At 38.7% G+C, this 16,045-nt stretch overlaps 1 protein-coding gene across 3 annotated transcripts in view; it reads left to right on the top strand.

The window, feature by feature from the left end:
* Positions 1 to 16,045, top strand: part of CDK15 (cyclin dependent kinase 15) — a 78,991-nt gene that overhangs the window by 8,404 nt on the left and 54,542 nt on the right. For all 3 annotated transcript variants that reach the window (XM_006921360.1, XM_006921358.1, XM_006921359.1), the window contains exons 5-6: positions 9,139 to 9,233; positions 9,976 to 10,038. In XM_006921360.1, coding sequence (XP_006921422.1) covers positions 9,139 to 9,233; positions 9,976 to 10,038 — 158 coding nt within the window. The remainder of the gene's footprint in view (positions 1 to 9,138; positions 9,234 to 9,975; positions 10,039 to 16,045) is intronic.

The raw sequence follows: 16,045 nt of genomic DNA on the forward strand, positions 1-16,045 counted from the left end.
TTCAGGTTCATTTACATTATCATTTTATTATTTATTCTTGAAGAAATTAAGACTCAAAACTATTATATTAGTTGACCAAGACTATGAACTCAATGACTGTTTACTAAGTACCTTCTGTGTGTTTGGTCCCATGCTAAATGCTAAGGCTATCTCTATATAACTCTAGAAAAAGCCATATAAAAGATAAGATAAATAATATAATCACACAAATTCTGAGTAAGCAATTTACTTGAAAATAGTGTGTTTGTTTAAGTAGCATTTGAAAAGCTCTTTGGGAAGGCATGTGTTTTTAGTGTTGCCCCTGTATTTTCTCTATAACTTGGGCAGTATAGCAAGTTGGTGAGGAATCTGGTGTCGGATGGACTTGAGTTTGAATCTTAGATCTGCTGATTACTAGTGCCATGACTGAGGGTAGATGGCCTATTTAAGATTCAGTTTATTGCAGAAAGAGGATAATAATAGTATCTATTTCTTTGAGTTATTATGAGGATTAAATGAGAATATGTATTTAAAGTACTAATCACAGAATCCATTTTCAGAATTCTAGAAATGCTGACTATTACTATTCCATTCTTATTCCTTTCCCTTAGCGATCTCTTGGTCACCATCGAGATAACCAATAATTTATAATATGTAAAAATCAAGAGGCCCATGTAGTGAAAAAATAATTAAAAATGCAATTTATTAACTTTTTTATATGAGCCATTTGAAATAAAATGGTAATAGGATTGCCATTTATTTCAGCAAAAACCCAGAGAAATGGCAATTCCTGGGCCTAACTTTCTCCCCGGCTAACGACTTCATCTTCCCTTCTTCATGAAGACATCTTGTATGCAAAGTATATTGCCGGGTGTTGTGATGGATGAGAAGAAAAAGCCTGATCTTTGCTCTATAGCATTTTCAAAAGTAACAGAGCAGATGGTTCCAGTTACAGCCAGTGTTATAATGGAGGCAAAAAAACACATAAACTACGATGAGAACCAGTTAGTGTCAGCGTGGCTAATGGAGTCAGTAGATTTTGAGTGGAGCTTGGAAGGATGGATTATGCAAACAGGCATGGAAAAAGCAATTCAGAAAATGAGTTCATAACTGAATTTGATGCCATTTTCAAAAGTCTTTTGGAGCCCCTGGGAATTGTGTTATTTTGAATTTAAGTAGAAAGGTCAAATTGCTATCGGGTTAGTCAGAGATTCAGCCTGATAGGATCAGGTGCCTCCTGGAGGAAAAGCTTGGTTTTAAGTGTTTAATATAATGGAAGTTGCATTTACTAATGCGCTTTTTAGTGATCTCCATAAAAGAATGATCAGATTTAGAAAGAGATGTGAGATAGGTTAAGGAGTATTTCTGAGCATAATAAAAGTCCCTAGGTCACTAGCACAGGGAGAGTCTCTAGGCCCAGTTTCGCCCATTCGTCTGGTGTTTCCTTCATGCACTTGAGCTTATCCATTGCGTCAAGCTCGCCTCGTTCGGATTTTGCCCACAGCCAAGTTTTTTAGATTGACATTTGACAAAACCTTTTGCTGGTTTTGCTAACAGATGGTTCTCAGCATGGTTCAGAAAAGCTGGGTCTGTATTGTTCCGTATGCTAAATGTTTCTTTTATTGCATATTTACTGAGGAATTGCCTCTCCATTGCAGGTGTTTGGAATTACATTTAATATTCAACCGTGGACTTTTTTGATTGACTTTATAGACTTACCTTACTGAATGCTTTGCTTGTATAATATTAAAAACCAGAAAAGGATTTTTGACACATTGGAGGTTGTTAAGGCATCTAATTTCCAACAACGAATGTTTCTTTTTCCACCAGTGTAAAAGCTGAAGGCTCTTGTTAGAACGCCCTCTCCCCTCAATGAGATATGAGACCTCATTTGAAAACTTTGGCACCGTCCCATTTTTCCTGTAAGAATTTTAAGGATGTGAGACTAGGGAGACAGGAGGTTAAACAAGAAGGGCTGGAAAGCAAAATAAGAACAGCTGGAATTCATTAGTTAAAATACAGGGTCACTAGCTAAAAAGGCAACTGAAAGCCACATGCAGAAAAACTGAACGAGTAATGCAGATGTCTTTTAAAAGCCTTGAAGCAGGAATTACTTTCCCTGAACAGTTTGGCTGCACTGACTATACCAGCCAACACTTTATTGAGTAGAGTTTTACTACATGTACAGTCTGTCGCCATGTAAGTGGAATACATGTGGCAGCTTATTAATCTGGTCACTGAAACACCATTCGATCTTAACATGTAATGTTATAAAATTAGTGAAAGCATGAACAAGCACTAAGGAAAACATATCTTGATACCCGTGCCAGATAATTTTCATGTGTTACCTCTTTTAATCTTAACAACCTTTGAAGATAGATCTTCTTCTAATATGTAGCTATAATTCAAACCAAATCTCTCTGATTCAAAAGTCCTTACGCTCTCTGTGCATTCATTCTACAAGCATTATTGAGCACCTCCATGACCAGGCACTCTGCGGACTGCTAGATACAGAGCAGAACACACAATAGATATGTTGTCTACCCTCACGTTTTTATTAGTTAAAAAGATTAGCTACCTTCATAGCAACTTAGAAAATCTTCCATAACTGGCTCTAGAATTATATTTTAAATGTTTATTCTTACAAGGAGAAAACACTTATTTGAATAGACTAATATTTTAAGTTTTTATATAAATACACATTCCCTAGTTTTATTAAACTGTGTATCAATATTCTAATAATGTGCATTTAAAAAGTCTTTCTATAAAATTAGAAATGTTTGGGTTAAACCCAGGAATTTTAGCCTGTTAGCAGAGCTTGTTTAAGAAGCAGTTAAGAGCTTGTTTAACCTTTTTTGAGGACTAGGCATATGACATAGTCTTCCCTGCTTCCCCCCGCCCCCGCCCACCACATTATCATTTCTTTCATTTCTTTAAACCCTTACTTCAACTCTCGAAGGTAAAGTGTGTTGTTTCTGTTGTAGGGATGAAGGAATCTGAGCCTCAGAGAGGTTAGGTAACTTGTCTGAAATCTCAGAACGAGTGATCAGAGTTGTTAGGTAGCAGAATCTAATCTCTTCTATGCAAAACCCTTTCTACTTTATTACAATAAATTTAGAACTCCTTAACTCAAGCATTTCTCCTTTAACAACAGTAAAAATTAAAAAATCTGTTTTAATGATATATTTTGTATAAACGTTAAACAAATGCAGAAGAAACATTTTAAAGAAAATTATATATAATATTGTATATTCGTCAATTCTGATTCTATCAACATTACAGTACCAGTAATTGCAGTGTTTAATTAGAAACAGTTTTAGCCGAGAATCCTTTAAGATCATTCTTTAGTAGAAAACATTACAAAGTAATTATTCCCAGTCCATATATGAGAAAAATGAGCCAAAAATAGGTTAAGGAACCTCCCCAGGTCATACAGGGAGGTAGAGGATACCAGTTAGAACCACTGATTTTGGTTATTACAAAGTGATTGCAGCAGGCCAGAATGACAAGAAGGTCTCCATAGAATGCATTCAAATTACATTATGGACATGGCACATTTACCTCTGCATAGTTACATTTTTATAAAACAAAATAATGTCAGGATGATGGTATACAATCAGATTATAATTCCAAAGAAATCAGATAATAACTATTTGTCTAACATTTGTATTAATATTTACCTTGACGATTTCTTTTCTTGGAATGCATAACAGGACTCATTGACTTGATTTGTGACACCCAGGCCAGAGAAAATGAGATATCAGGAACTACAAACTCTTTTTAATTCAATGCCCAGTGGGGGTTGGGAGTGGGAATTGGCTCTATTGTTGACTCTTACATAAACTCATTGTAGCTGTCTGGTCTTCATTAATTCACAAGCACTTACTGAGCACCACATGCCAGGCCTATGCTAGGTGCTGGAGAGGCTAAGACAGGGACAAGGACAATCCATGCCCTTGAGGAGCTCACGGCTCAGGGCTTTGACTACCAGACTCTCTGTTTAGCCGTGTCTTAGGGCTTTAAGAGTCAGCCTTGTTCCTTCTGGTCACTATCATCTTTTACTTTTCCTTCTAACCTAAAGCAGAACAGAATAGAGTAACATCAAAACTGTTACCCATTGGACTTGCAAAGCATCAATTTTCATAAAACTTTACTGAACCACAAACCCCAATGAAATGAACAAAACTGAGAAACTAAATATTCTCATATCACTGCAAGATGAAAACGATAAGTTTTTAACTAAATTGTTAAATATCTTACATATATGAGGATCAAATAAAATTCTATGTAATGTTCAACCAGTTGGTCATACTAAACACACTTTTGGACATTTATAATAAAGAAAGAAATACTTTGCATTTTTAAAACAAGCTTAATAACTTAAAGAAAATTTAAAATGTTCTTTAGAATTAGCACCACCATATAGAGCTAAAGAGTAACTTGGCTTATTTGCACCTATAGAAATTCCTTCCTTACTTATTAACACCAATGAAATTGTTCATGAAATTGTTCCCTTCCTTTTCTCATAAAAACCCTTCACTCCCTCATTTGAACACTATTTGGATTCCTGTCTGAATCAATGTTCCCTCATGCTTCCTGTTAGATTTCAAATAAATGCTTGTTCCGTCTCACTTCGGCCATTTATTTTTAGGTTAACAGATCCAGGCCATTTCCATCTTTGGTGCCTCCATCTTTCAGCTGTGGGTCATTTTTCCTGATCTTTGAGATTATGTTATTTTCTTCTTTGGATTTTCTCTTTGGTTTTTCTGGGTGTTCTCATGATCATACCAAAGTAATATATACAGCAGTCTTACAACAATGCCTGGCTTGTGATAAATACTCAGTGAGTGTTAGCTATTATCATCATCATCATTATCATTATCATTATAAAGGTATTTTGGAAGCGCTCAAAGAAATTCCATTGTGATTCCATTTGTCTGGAGCTCTAAGGACTCTCCAATTTATCTTTGTGTCTTTTATTTGAAGAGAAACCAAAAAAAGTAGACTTAGCCTATGTGAATTATAAAAACAATAATTTTACAGGAATCAGAAAGCTCTGATTTTAAGATCTTTCCTTTCTCCATTGGCTTTTGCATCCCTCAGCTGATTATCCTGCAGAACACACCATGTCCTGCTGTGAAGTTTATGAGGCAGCCTTGAAATTATAAGAAAGATCTTTCCTTCCTGGGTTTGAGACCCACACATGTGAGGCTGCAGGCATTTTAGATCCCTCGGGTGAATGGACCAAACAATAAACCAAAACCATGAGATAAATGCTTTAAACATCATCTACTTTTTCATGTAAATTCCCCATTATTAGTCATCAAAAGTCACAGGTCCCATGTAAGTATTTCAGTATTTCTGCAGTGCTAAAAAAAGCAGTAGTAGACATGGCTATAACACATGCAACATTTATAATCTAATGAGGAAGACAACTAAAAGAAACAACAAATAAAAGCATCTTCATCAGAAACATACTATACCAACAAATTATAGGGATAGAAATGATACTAGGCAATTAGTGACCACTAATTTGAGAGTAAACATTTATTAATTGTTTATAATATAGCAGACGTTGTTCTAGACACTGAAGATATAGCAATAAGCAAAAAGACAAACGTGCTTTCTCTTAATGGAGTTTATATTCTTAAGGGTACAGATAGATAATAAACAGATATATAATATGTCAGGGGTAATAAGTGCTATATGTCAGGGGTGATAAGTTCTATGAAGAAGAACAAAGCAGGGCAATGGATAGAGGATCACTGGGATGGGCCAGGGCTAAGGGCTGCTATGTCATCAAGAGAGGTCAGGGAAGCCAAGACTTTAACGTGTATCATTTGAGCAGAGAGCTGAGATAAGAAGGTTGCAGGCAGAGGCAAAGGCAAGTCCCAGGGAGGAAATGTGTTTGGAAGTGTCCAAGGAAGAGCAAGGAGGCTACTATGAATAGAGCCAAGTGAGCAAAGATGGGAGTGTGAGTTGATAAGGGCAGAGCAGGGAGGTGATGCAGGCTGAGCAGGCCATAGTAAGCCCTTTGGATTTTATTCTTAGTGCAATGAGAGACTGCTGGAGGGTTTGGAACCAGGAGAGAGACAAGCCCTGACTTCCCTTTGAGAAGGATTACAGTGGCTGGCTGCTCTGTGAGAAGAGACTGTAGGAAGAAAGGAAGGAAGCAGGGAGACGAGTTAGAAGGTATTTGCGTTAATTCAGCCAAGATATGATGATAGCTTGGCCCAGAATGTTAGCAGAGGCGGTGGCAAGAAGGGAAGGATGCTGGACATGTTTTGATGGTATTGCCAACAGATTTGCTGATGGATTGGAGGAAGTTGAGAGGAGTCGCCATTTCCTAGAGCGGTGAATCCTCATCAAATGGATTAATCGTTTAAAAAGGTTTCTGCGATGAAATTGTGATTAAGGGTAAAACTAATAACGCAAATATAAGTGAACAACAGAGAACTGGCAAAACTGAACTGGTTTTAAGCAAAGAAATTATGAAGAAAACTATACGAAATAAAAATTTATACCCACTGTTGTCAGCAATGAGCCTCATCCTAAGCGGATATTGTTCCTTGAGCTCTTTAGCAAGTGATAGTATGTAGCCATTATAAATAATATATCATGCCACCACGATTTTAAAAATAAACATCAGGAGTTTTAGTAATATCATAGTTAAGTAAAATTAAATTTTGTATTAAAAATAAATTTAAACATCTTTACAATATTCTCAGCAGTTTCGGCTTTATCATGTCCTTTTAAAATCTAATTTTGGTGCACTTTTTTGTAGCGTGTGTGTATTTCTGTGTAGAGAGAGAGAAAATGAACATAATTTACAAATAAAAATACACATACAAGTAACGCACTTATATTTACGTTATTAGTTATCTGTTGTTCACTTATATTTGCGTTATTAGTCACAAGCATTTTCAACTGATGATCAGAAGTCATTGTAAATATAGAAGGTGTTGAAAACCCTAGCATAAGAAAACAAAAATTTTAAGAGTTTAATTTGGGAATAGGAGTTTACTGGGGTTCAAGATAAAGGGGAGAGGCAAGTACCTGATGGCAGGGATATTAATTCTAATTTGCAACTGTGTGATGCTTGACATTTGCCAGGGATCTATTTGCCAGGGATCGGATTCCAACCTCATGTCAACTCTGTGAAGTCAAGTCAGGAAAGGTGTTACCTGTTTTTCATAGGGAGCGAATTGAGACTAGGGTTGAGATACTCTCTCGAACTCACTCGGATAGAAAGTGACAGGACCAGGATTCACATTAGGGCTTCTGGCTCTACAGTCAGCTCTCTGTTAAGACACTCAATAAATATATTTGATAAATTAAGTGCTTACTCTTGCTCGAGCATTGTCCTAAGTGGCGTGGCGGCATCTGAAGGAGAGGGAAAGTCACTCCCTCTATTTGCATGTAGCCTTCAGTCTGGGACTAAGGACATTAAACAGATGCCTGTGAAACCGTTTACTACATTTACCAAGCAATGTACTTATAAAAGTGAAATAATAGATTTAACTCATAAGGATTCAGGGGAGGAAAAATAACATAAGTCATTAGAGCAAGGGTTAATGGGTAGAATCGGGCTCCTTGGATGGTAAGAAGTTCCCAGTTCAAACTAACTTAAGTAAAGGAGAAAATTTGCTGGCTCACAGTTCTGTTAACTACCAGCTACTAGTATGGGCTAGCAGGGCACAGATGATGTCACCAGGAATCCATGCCTCTCCATCCCCAACACTGCTTTTCTCTGCCTTAGTTTTATTCCCAGGCATCGGCCATCTGGCCAGAGAAGCTCCTGGCTAAATTCTACAAGCTTGGCCCTCACAGTGGAAAAGGAAGCACTTTTTTCTTAATGACACCAGCAAAGCAAGGCTCTCCCAGGCGTGGGTTTTGAGCCTGTCTCTGAACCAATCTCTGTGGCTGGTGCTGTTCTCTGATTGGACAGGCCTGGGTCACACGCCCGGTCTTGGGTAGGGATGGGGCCAGCTTCACCTGAATAGCATGAACTGAGTATGGAGAGGGTTTCCTCAAAGATAAATAGAGGTGTCCCCACTAGAAGGGAGAATGGCTGCCAGGAGGGCAAAACAACAGAGGATCATTACAACCGCATAAGATTAAAGAAGGAAGTAATTTTGTTCCAAAATTTGAAGGGAATATTTGAGTTTGTTTTTAATTTTACAGATTTCCAAAAGAGAGTTGGTGCAGAAGGTTCATGATACACAAATTATCAAAATTATACTTAAAATTATACTTAATTTTTCCTTTCCTTTAAGTCTTAAGGACACTCTTCATGCAGTGATGCCCTGCGCTGAGACTCATCATGTCCTTATGGTGCCTTTTCTGGTCTCCACCCTCCTGGTCTTCTTACTCTGGAGCCCCCAAAGACAGCCTTTCAAACTGCCTCCCGGCCATTCCTGGCCTTTTGTGGAGACTTCTCCCCTTTAAGGCTGCTTTTACTGACCTAATAATAATCTACTTTTGAAGATGTAAGAGACAGTCCTCAGCCCTACCCACTCTCACTCCCCTAGACACCCCAAGTTTGGCCCTGACCTCTTTTCAAGTTCGTGTTTTCTCTTTTCCACAGAGGTTTGCAATTCTTCCTTTAAGAAACACCCACTACTCCCTATTACGCTTCAACAATCCTTCATTGCATGCTCTTTATCCCTGCCTTCTACCAATCACATCCCTGGGCCCTGCTGACCCCTTGTGGGACTTTGAATTTTAGAGAATGGTGACATGCTGCAAAGTCCTGCTCTAGAAGGCAGAACCTTCCATTTCCTGCTCCTCCCGTGGCCTTTATCTCTCCGGTCCTCCTCTCCTATAACTCTGAAGCGGAGATGATAAGATTCCCAGAGGAAAGCGTTTGCAAAGTGCTCTGAGTGCTTTGATGAAATTGATTGGGTAAATGGAAACATGTTTTTTGCAACTGCCCTCATCTATAAGAAAAATAACTTATACAAATACAAGGACTTGCCATATAACAAATAAAGATCCTTTGTAATTTTGAACATTATTTCATGAGAGATTTTTTTTCCAGCAGTAAAAAACCAGAATGCTTGATTTTAAATGTTTAAAAAATAAATAACGTTTGATACCTTTAAAGCAGTGTACTTTTACTATCAATGATCGAATTAACGTTTTGTTTAATTTTTCTAGCTTCTCTTTTGAAGGGTTTGAAACACGCCAATATTGTGCTGCTGCATGACATAATCCACACCAAAGAGACGCTGACGTTTGTTTTTGAATACATGGTGAGTTGCCCCAGTATTTCACAAAGCATGAAGAAAAGCCTGGTGCTTGTGTAATGAATCTGTTAATATTTTATGGCATGATAAAACTTTCATTACAATGTGGAAAGCGCCATGGAAATTTTCATTATTGTGATTAACAGAGCCTATTGTTCTTATGCTTATTCTTTAGTCCTGCTTCTTTTACCCACTATCTTTGCTGTCTTTTTTGCCCTCACAAGCAATAATAAATAAGCACTTTGAGTCTGCCTCCTAGATAAAACTTTTATACTTTCTAAAATCTATTTTTAATCACTATCTGAGCAGAACTCAACATTTTTATCATTGATAACGAAGACGTAACTCACAAAGTTTTAAAAAATTATATTCAAGTTCACTAAAGAAAAACTCATTTTTGTATTTTCGAAAGGAAAAATGATTTAAATATTAGCAGATATAAATCATAAAGTATGTGTACTTGGCTTGCCTTCAAGGAAAGCGAAAAATCTCTGTGTCATTGTGTTCAGTGACAGTCATTTTAAACTGAGGATCTCTTTGTGCTGAGTAACAACCTTCCTTCTAAGAGTTAGAAAGACACACTGAGTTTGACTTAAACAGTGGGATCTCAGAAAACCTGGTTATGTGCCTTTTGCACCTATTCTCAAAAATCCTGAACTTCGTAATACCAGTGACAGTCACGTCTATGGCCTGCTTTAGGATACTGTTCAAGCACCACTAACATCAGTTTCTCCACCATTTCATGTAGCACACAGACCTGGCCCAGTACATGTCTCAGCACCCAGGAGGGCTTCATCCTCACAACGTCAGGGTGAGTACTTTGAGGGTCAGGGCTCTCCTCTGGCTTGTCCGCAGCAGGAAATTTTTTAAACAGGCTGCCATCACAAAGCCGAGTCCCAGGACGCTAAATAAGAAGATGGCCATCATTGATATTCTAGAGATAAGTTAAAAAAAAGAAAAAAAAAAGAGTTGCCCCTCATGATATAAAGCAATGTTTAACTATTTTCTGGGCAGCCTAACCTTGTCAGTCATTGCCATCATGTAAACGTCTCTTTAAAAGTATAAACCAATTAGAAAGAATTGCATTAAAAGGAAAAAAGTGAAGCTAGGCCATCATAAAATAAATACTTTCTTCGTGGCAGACTACTGTGGTCTGTGATAAAGTTTGTGTTGTATGTATAGTTCTCCACTAGAATTAGCAAACAAACTAACTACCTTTTTTAGATCTTAATCAGTTACCTTTTTTGCCTGTTCTATCAGATCCTATTATATATGGGACCAACTTTCATTTTTCCAGTCATTATAACAGAAATCATAACAAACTCTTAATTAGCTGTAATTCTACATCTGTTATAAATTTCAGAAATCATTCGTATTTCATACTTTTTACTCCCTAAGGTTTTATTGACACCAATTAATCAATTGGCCCTTAACCATATGAGGTTTGTATATCATGTACTCATTTGTTTAACTAATATTTATGTATTTATTTATTCGTTCAAGAAATATTTATTGAATACTTAGTACTATATTAAGTTTTGAGGTTTCACTAATGAATAAGTTGTGTTTCTTGTTTTCAATGTGCTTAAAGCCCGGTAAGATATGTGGACTTAAATAGCCAGTGAGAAGCAAAGGGATAAAGGTAATGATAATAGGAATATTATGCGAACGCATAATAAGGGGCCTAATCTGCTCTTGGAGGCAAGGGGGAAAGGTCTGAAGACACAGGGTTGAGGAGAGTAAAGGAATTTTAAAATAGCTATTGGAGAATGGGATAGAGAACTAACTAAGGAAACTGAGAGGGTTCACTAGTATATTAAAGACTCTGGTAAGAAAACCATTAAATGATCTGCATAATCATGGGATTTTTTTTTTTTTTTAAATGGCAGTGCTTAGCAATTTGAATTGAAGAGCAGAGAAAGTAGACAGCTGGATTGATTCAGAGTTAGGGTTTTGCCAGATATGTGAGAGGGAAAGACAGTTGGGCAAGAGAATTGAGGAAATTGTCAAGAGAGGTTAAAATGATGATCAGCGGCTTCTAAACTGGGTCTAATCTGAGGAGAGGAAGTGAAGATAGGCAAGTTGCTGATAACTAGGGAGAGAGCAGAAGAGTCAGTGCTGATTAAATAGAAGAACAGTTGAAGAAAAAATGACTGGAAAAAAAAAAGATTTTCAGGCTTATGTGACTGTTACATCCCAGATATTGTTCTAAATGCTTAGAAGGACAAAAAGACATAGAAGACATAATTCCTGTCCTCAAGACACTTGTATACAAGTCAAGATGAAAGAAATATACACCAGTATTATTCCAAGACATGTGTGAATAATGCCAGGTAAGAAATAAGACCTAGTATTGTAGATGTGCAAAGAAGTAAAATATATCTTCTCATTTTAAGAGGCTTCGTTAAGCCAGAACTTTAAAAATGCATTGTATTTCAAGAGGCTGGAATAAGGGAAGATGTTACAGGAAGAAGGGATATTTTCAACCAAGGTACAGAGCAGGGAAGTAGAGGATAGGATCCCAGGAAGAGGACCCCAGGGTCATGGATTTTTAGGGTTAGAGGGCCCACAGTGGTTTTCGGCCTTCAGGTTCTGACCGATTACTAGATTATGAAGTCAATTTGGTGATTAGCAACCAACATTTTGAAAAATGAAAAAGAACGAGTGAAAAGAGAATAAAAAATATTAGGGTGCATTACGCTTAGTAAGAATAAGTATTATTTTGTGCAACTTTTGTTCCAGTTGAAACTGTACTTATATCTATGTATGTATATGACTACTGGGCACTTACATAGTACTTGACAGACTTACTGTCATTGCAGTCGAAAAAAACTTTAAAAACATTGGACTGGTCTAACTTCCTCATTTCACAGAATTAGAATCCAAGGTTTGAGGACAAACATTTTGCCTGAGGGTATAGAACCAGCTTTTGCCATTGTTAAATATGATTTTGGGGGTTAAGATTCTTTTCCACTAGTGCCATACTGCATTTCTCATCCTGTTGCCCTGGAATATAGAATATATTGGTGGAATGGGTTACATAAGTCTGGGAAAATAGATTGGGTAGGAGTCTTACTTTCCAAGATGTGGACTTTATTCCTTAGACAGTAGAGTCATTAGAAAGGTTTGAATGAAGAGAGAATGACATGATTGGAAGGAAATTTATGTAACTGTGGTCTGTGGGTTGGCTTGAAGAGAGGAAAAGGAGTCAGGGATTCCTGTTAGGAGTTTGACATGGCCTAGTCCAGTGCTTCTCAAAGTGCAATGAACGGACAAATGACCTGGGGTTCTGACTTAGTAAGTCTGGGGTGAGGCCTGAGCTTCTGTTTCTAACACGATCCAAGGTGCTAGATGCTGCTGATTGAGGATGAAACTTTGAGTAGCAAAGATCTAGGTAGGAAGTAATAAGGCAAAAAGAAGAAGGAGGAGGAGGAGGAGGAAGGGGGAGGGGGAGGGGAGGAGGAGGAGAAGAAGAAGAAAAGAAAGAAAGAAAAAAAGAAACAAGACAGACATAAACATAAATTTAGAAATAGGTGAAGGTCTTTAAGAAAAACAGCTATCTCATAGTTCTGTATCTTTCAAAGACAGTTCTTTATACCACATCATCTTTGTTAAAATAATTGGTTTAGGTCCTTTCTCCACATTAGTCCCTAATCCTTCAGGAGTAATGATTCAAATAATAATTATGTATTGAGGAGGAAGAAGAAGAAGAAAAAGAAGAAGGAGGAGGAGGAGGAGGAAGAGGAGGAGGAGGAGGAGGAAGAGGAGGAGGAGGAAGTAGTAATAAGGACTAAATGGTAGTGAAGGTAAGAATGGAAAGGGATGTGAAAAATGGAAACAAGAAAGAGTTCATCCAGGACATGGTGACTCAGTGGGCATGAGGAGGAGATGAGGCTGGACATAACTGATTTTGAGTTTGATCGACCAGGAGAATTATAGCTCTATTAATAGAGATAGGAGAAGTTGGTTTGGAGAGGAAGAGGAAGAGTTCTGTCTTAGACATGAGGAGCTCATAGTTGGGATAGCCAAAGGGAAATGAGCAGCAGGCAGCTGAAGAGGAGACTGGTGCTAAGAAGAGAGGTGTGAGCTGGAGATGCAGATTTGAGGGTAATCTGCCCACAGAGTTTATAGTCAAAGACGAGAGAGTGGATCACCGAAAGCACATCCAAATCTGCAAAGGTGGAATGACTGGTGACAGAAAGTTTGCCTTTAGAGGATGAGAAAAAGAACAGGACAGCAAGGGACAAAGGAAAGCAGTTTTTAGGAATGCAGAGGATCCAGGAAAATGCACATTCGCGGAAGTCAAGGGAAGAGACACTTCCAAGGAGCGTATGGTCGAGAGCGTCACAAACACCAAGAATACAGCTGAAAATCCTACTCGACTGCAAGGTCTTTGTGCATTTGTGAGGAACACACAAAATAAATAGAGGGCTGTATTAGGGGCATCTGGAGGCAGAAAGGAAGAATTTATCCAATCAAAGCAGGTGGGAGTAGGGATGAGCTCTCCACAGTAGAGGCAACAGCGAAAATGCTGGGATGCCAGAGAAGGCATGGCACATTCCAAGAACTAAAGATAATTCAGTAAGGGTGGAATTTAGAATTAACAGAGTTGGAGATGGTCAGAGATGAGACTTGAGAGGTAGGTAGGAGCCAGAGCATGAAGGGTTCAGCTATGTCATGCTATTCCATACGAGGTACCACTAAATGATTTTAAACAAGGAAGTGATAAATTCTTCTTGTAAAGCTCACTCTGATGACACTGTGGTGAATAGATTGGAAAAGGGGCAGTACTTTTTGGAGGAAATGTTATGGTTCCCCTGATGCCACTCTCTTCTTGGTTTTTTCTACTTCCAGTCCATACTCCCATCTCCTCTAGTCATTCCCTAAATGCTGGTGTCTGTTAGGGTTCCAGCTTTGGCAGTGAGGCTAGTCAGGACCACAGCAGTGCAGATGTGAGATGATGGTGGAGGAAAGTGGACATATTTGTCATCAATTATTTAGCCAGAATTAACAAGAGATAGAAGAATCAGCAATAATTTTTCTAGCTTTTAGTATTTAGATGAATAATGGTACCATTCACTGAGATAGAGAAATGAAGGGGGAAAGTAGATTTTAGAGAGATATAATGAACTAAGTTTTGGACATTCTGAGTTAGAGGTGATTAGGAAATGTCTAACTGAACTTCAGACTATGTGGGTATAAAGCTCAGGAAAGAGATCTGAGTTGGAGATAAAGATTTTGAAATCTTCAGAATACAGTTATTTGAGGCAATCAGTGGGTAAGATGGCTAAGGAAGTGTGTATAGAGATAAGAGAAGAAGGTCTAGGATGGAGCCCTAAGAATATCAATATATTAGAGATCAGAAGAGGAAGTGGAACCTATAAAAAGAATAGTGGTCAGAGAGGTAGGAGAAAAATTAAAAGATTGTGGTACCAACAGGAGAGAGCTTCAGGAAGGAAGACATGGTCAACAATGCCAAATGCTGCAAAGAGAAGAAACGAGTGGTAGCCACTGAATCTCTAGAGCAAAAGCCATTGGTAACCATGAATGATGTGACCATCGCAGAAGCCATTTTATACGGGCACGGATTTCACATTTGAGAGGACAAACAGTTGCATATAATGGCAAGACCTCCTGTGTTACCGCGGGAGTGAGGGGCTGACGTTGATTGGAAAAGCAGGTCCCTGGAGCTTGTTCACATGGGCATGGATAGAAAGGAAGCAACGGCTGCGATCCAGGTGCCCGAGTCTTGAGAGAAGGATGGAGAGTGGTGGGGAGTTGTGTGGATGATAGTGAAAAGAGGAGTAGAGGAAGGTGTAGCTGGATAGCAAGAAAGTCCAAGCAACAGGGACTTAAGGGTGGAGAAGTAATGGCTTTGAAGTGGTATTGGCGAGTCGAGAGGCAGCTGACTCCACCTTGCAGTGATCAAAGGTATGAGTTAGTTGTAGAAAAACTAGCATCCACTTCAGAATGCTAAAGGGAAGCAGCAAACCCAAGGTACCATTTAAGGAAAAGAGCTAGAAGGAAATGCATCAGAGGCTGGATGTAGGGAGTTTTTAAGCCAGCATTGAGGAGTGAAGACTAAACCGTAGAAAGGTTTGGGAGAGGAAAGAACGATGGATGCTGGGGTTAAATGAGAGGAAGCACAGAGCAGTATGGAGATGAGCTTATGGGAGGGAAAAGGAATATAGTCAGAGAGGCTTATATTTTGAGTAGTGACCACAGAAGATAGGATGGGAATCATAGTGAGGTTCGCTTGGGTTGCATTTCTAATAGAACAAGCTCCAGGAATTCCCTGATGAGTGGGAAGGGCTCGAGTCGCTGCAGGAGTTGGCTGACTGATGGGATTGTGTTCTGAGGGATTCTTAGCCCAGATGGCACTAGCCCAAAGGATTTACATTTTGTTCCCAAGAGCCTCATTGTGTTGGAAACAGAACCAACCCCTAGGGTATGGGAAACCTCTCTGGAAAAGAGTCACCCACGGTCTGGCTTGATGTTGACTGAGAAAACACCGTCAGGTTGGGTATGATTGGTGAAGCTTCAGCAGTGTGGAAAGGGATTAAAGAGTGAGTGGGTAGATTAAAGAGTTAGCGCACACTGCAGTTTTGAGAAACATGGCTGTGAAATACCGTACCTTCGCACCGCAGTGCTTTACCACTTACAAATGCTCGTAGACAGTTGTGGAGCCAGGGAGGGAAGGGACCCAGAGCAAGAAGGTGAGAGGCAACGGTTACTAATTAGTGAGAACAGTCTATCCTTGGACCTGACAGGCGTTTCAGGCTGGCCCACTGAGAAGCTCTGTCTCTGACTCAGCCAGC

This window comes from Pteropus alecto, unplaced genomic scaffold, assembly GCF_000325575.1.
Source record: "Pteropus alecto unplaced genomic scaffold, ASM32557v1 scaffold3, whole genome shotgun sequence".
Lineage (NCBI taxonomy): Eukaryota > Metazoa > Chordata > Mammalia > Chiroptera > Pteropodidae > Pteropus > Pteropus alecto.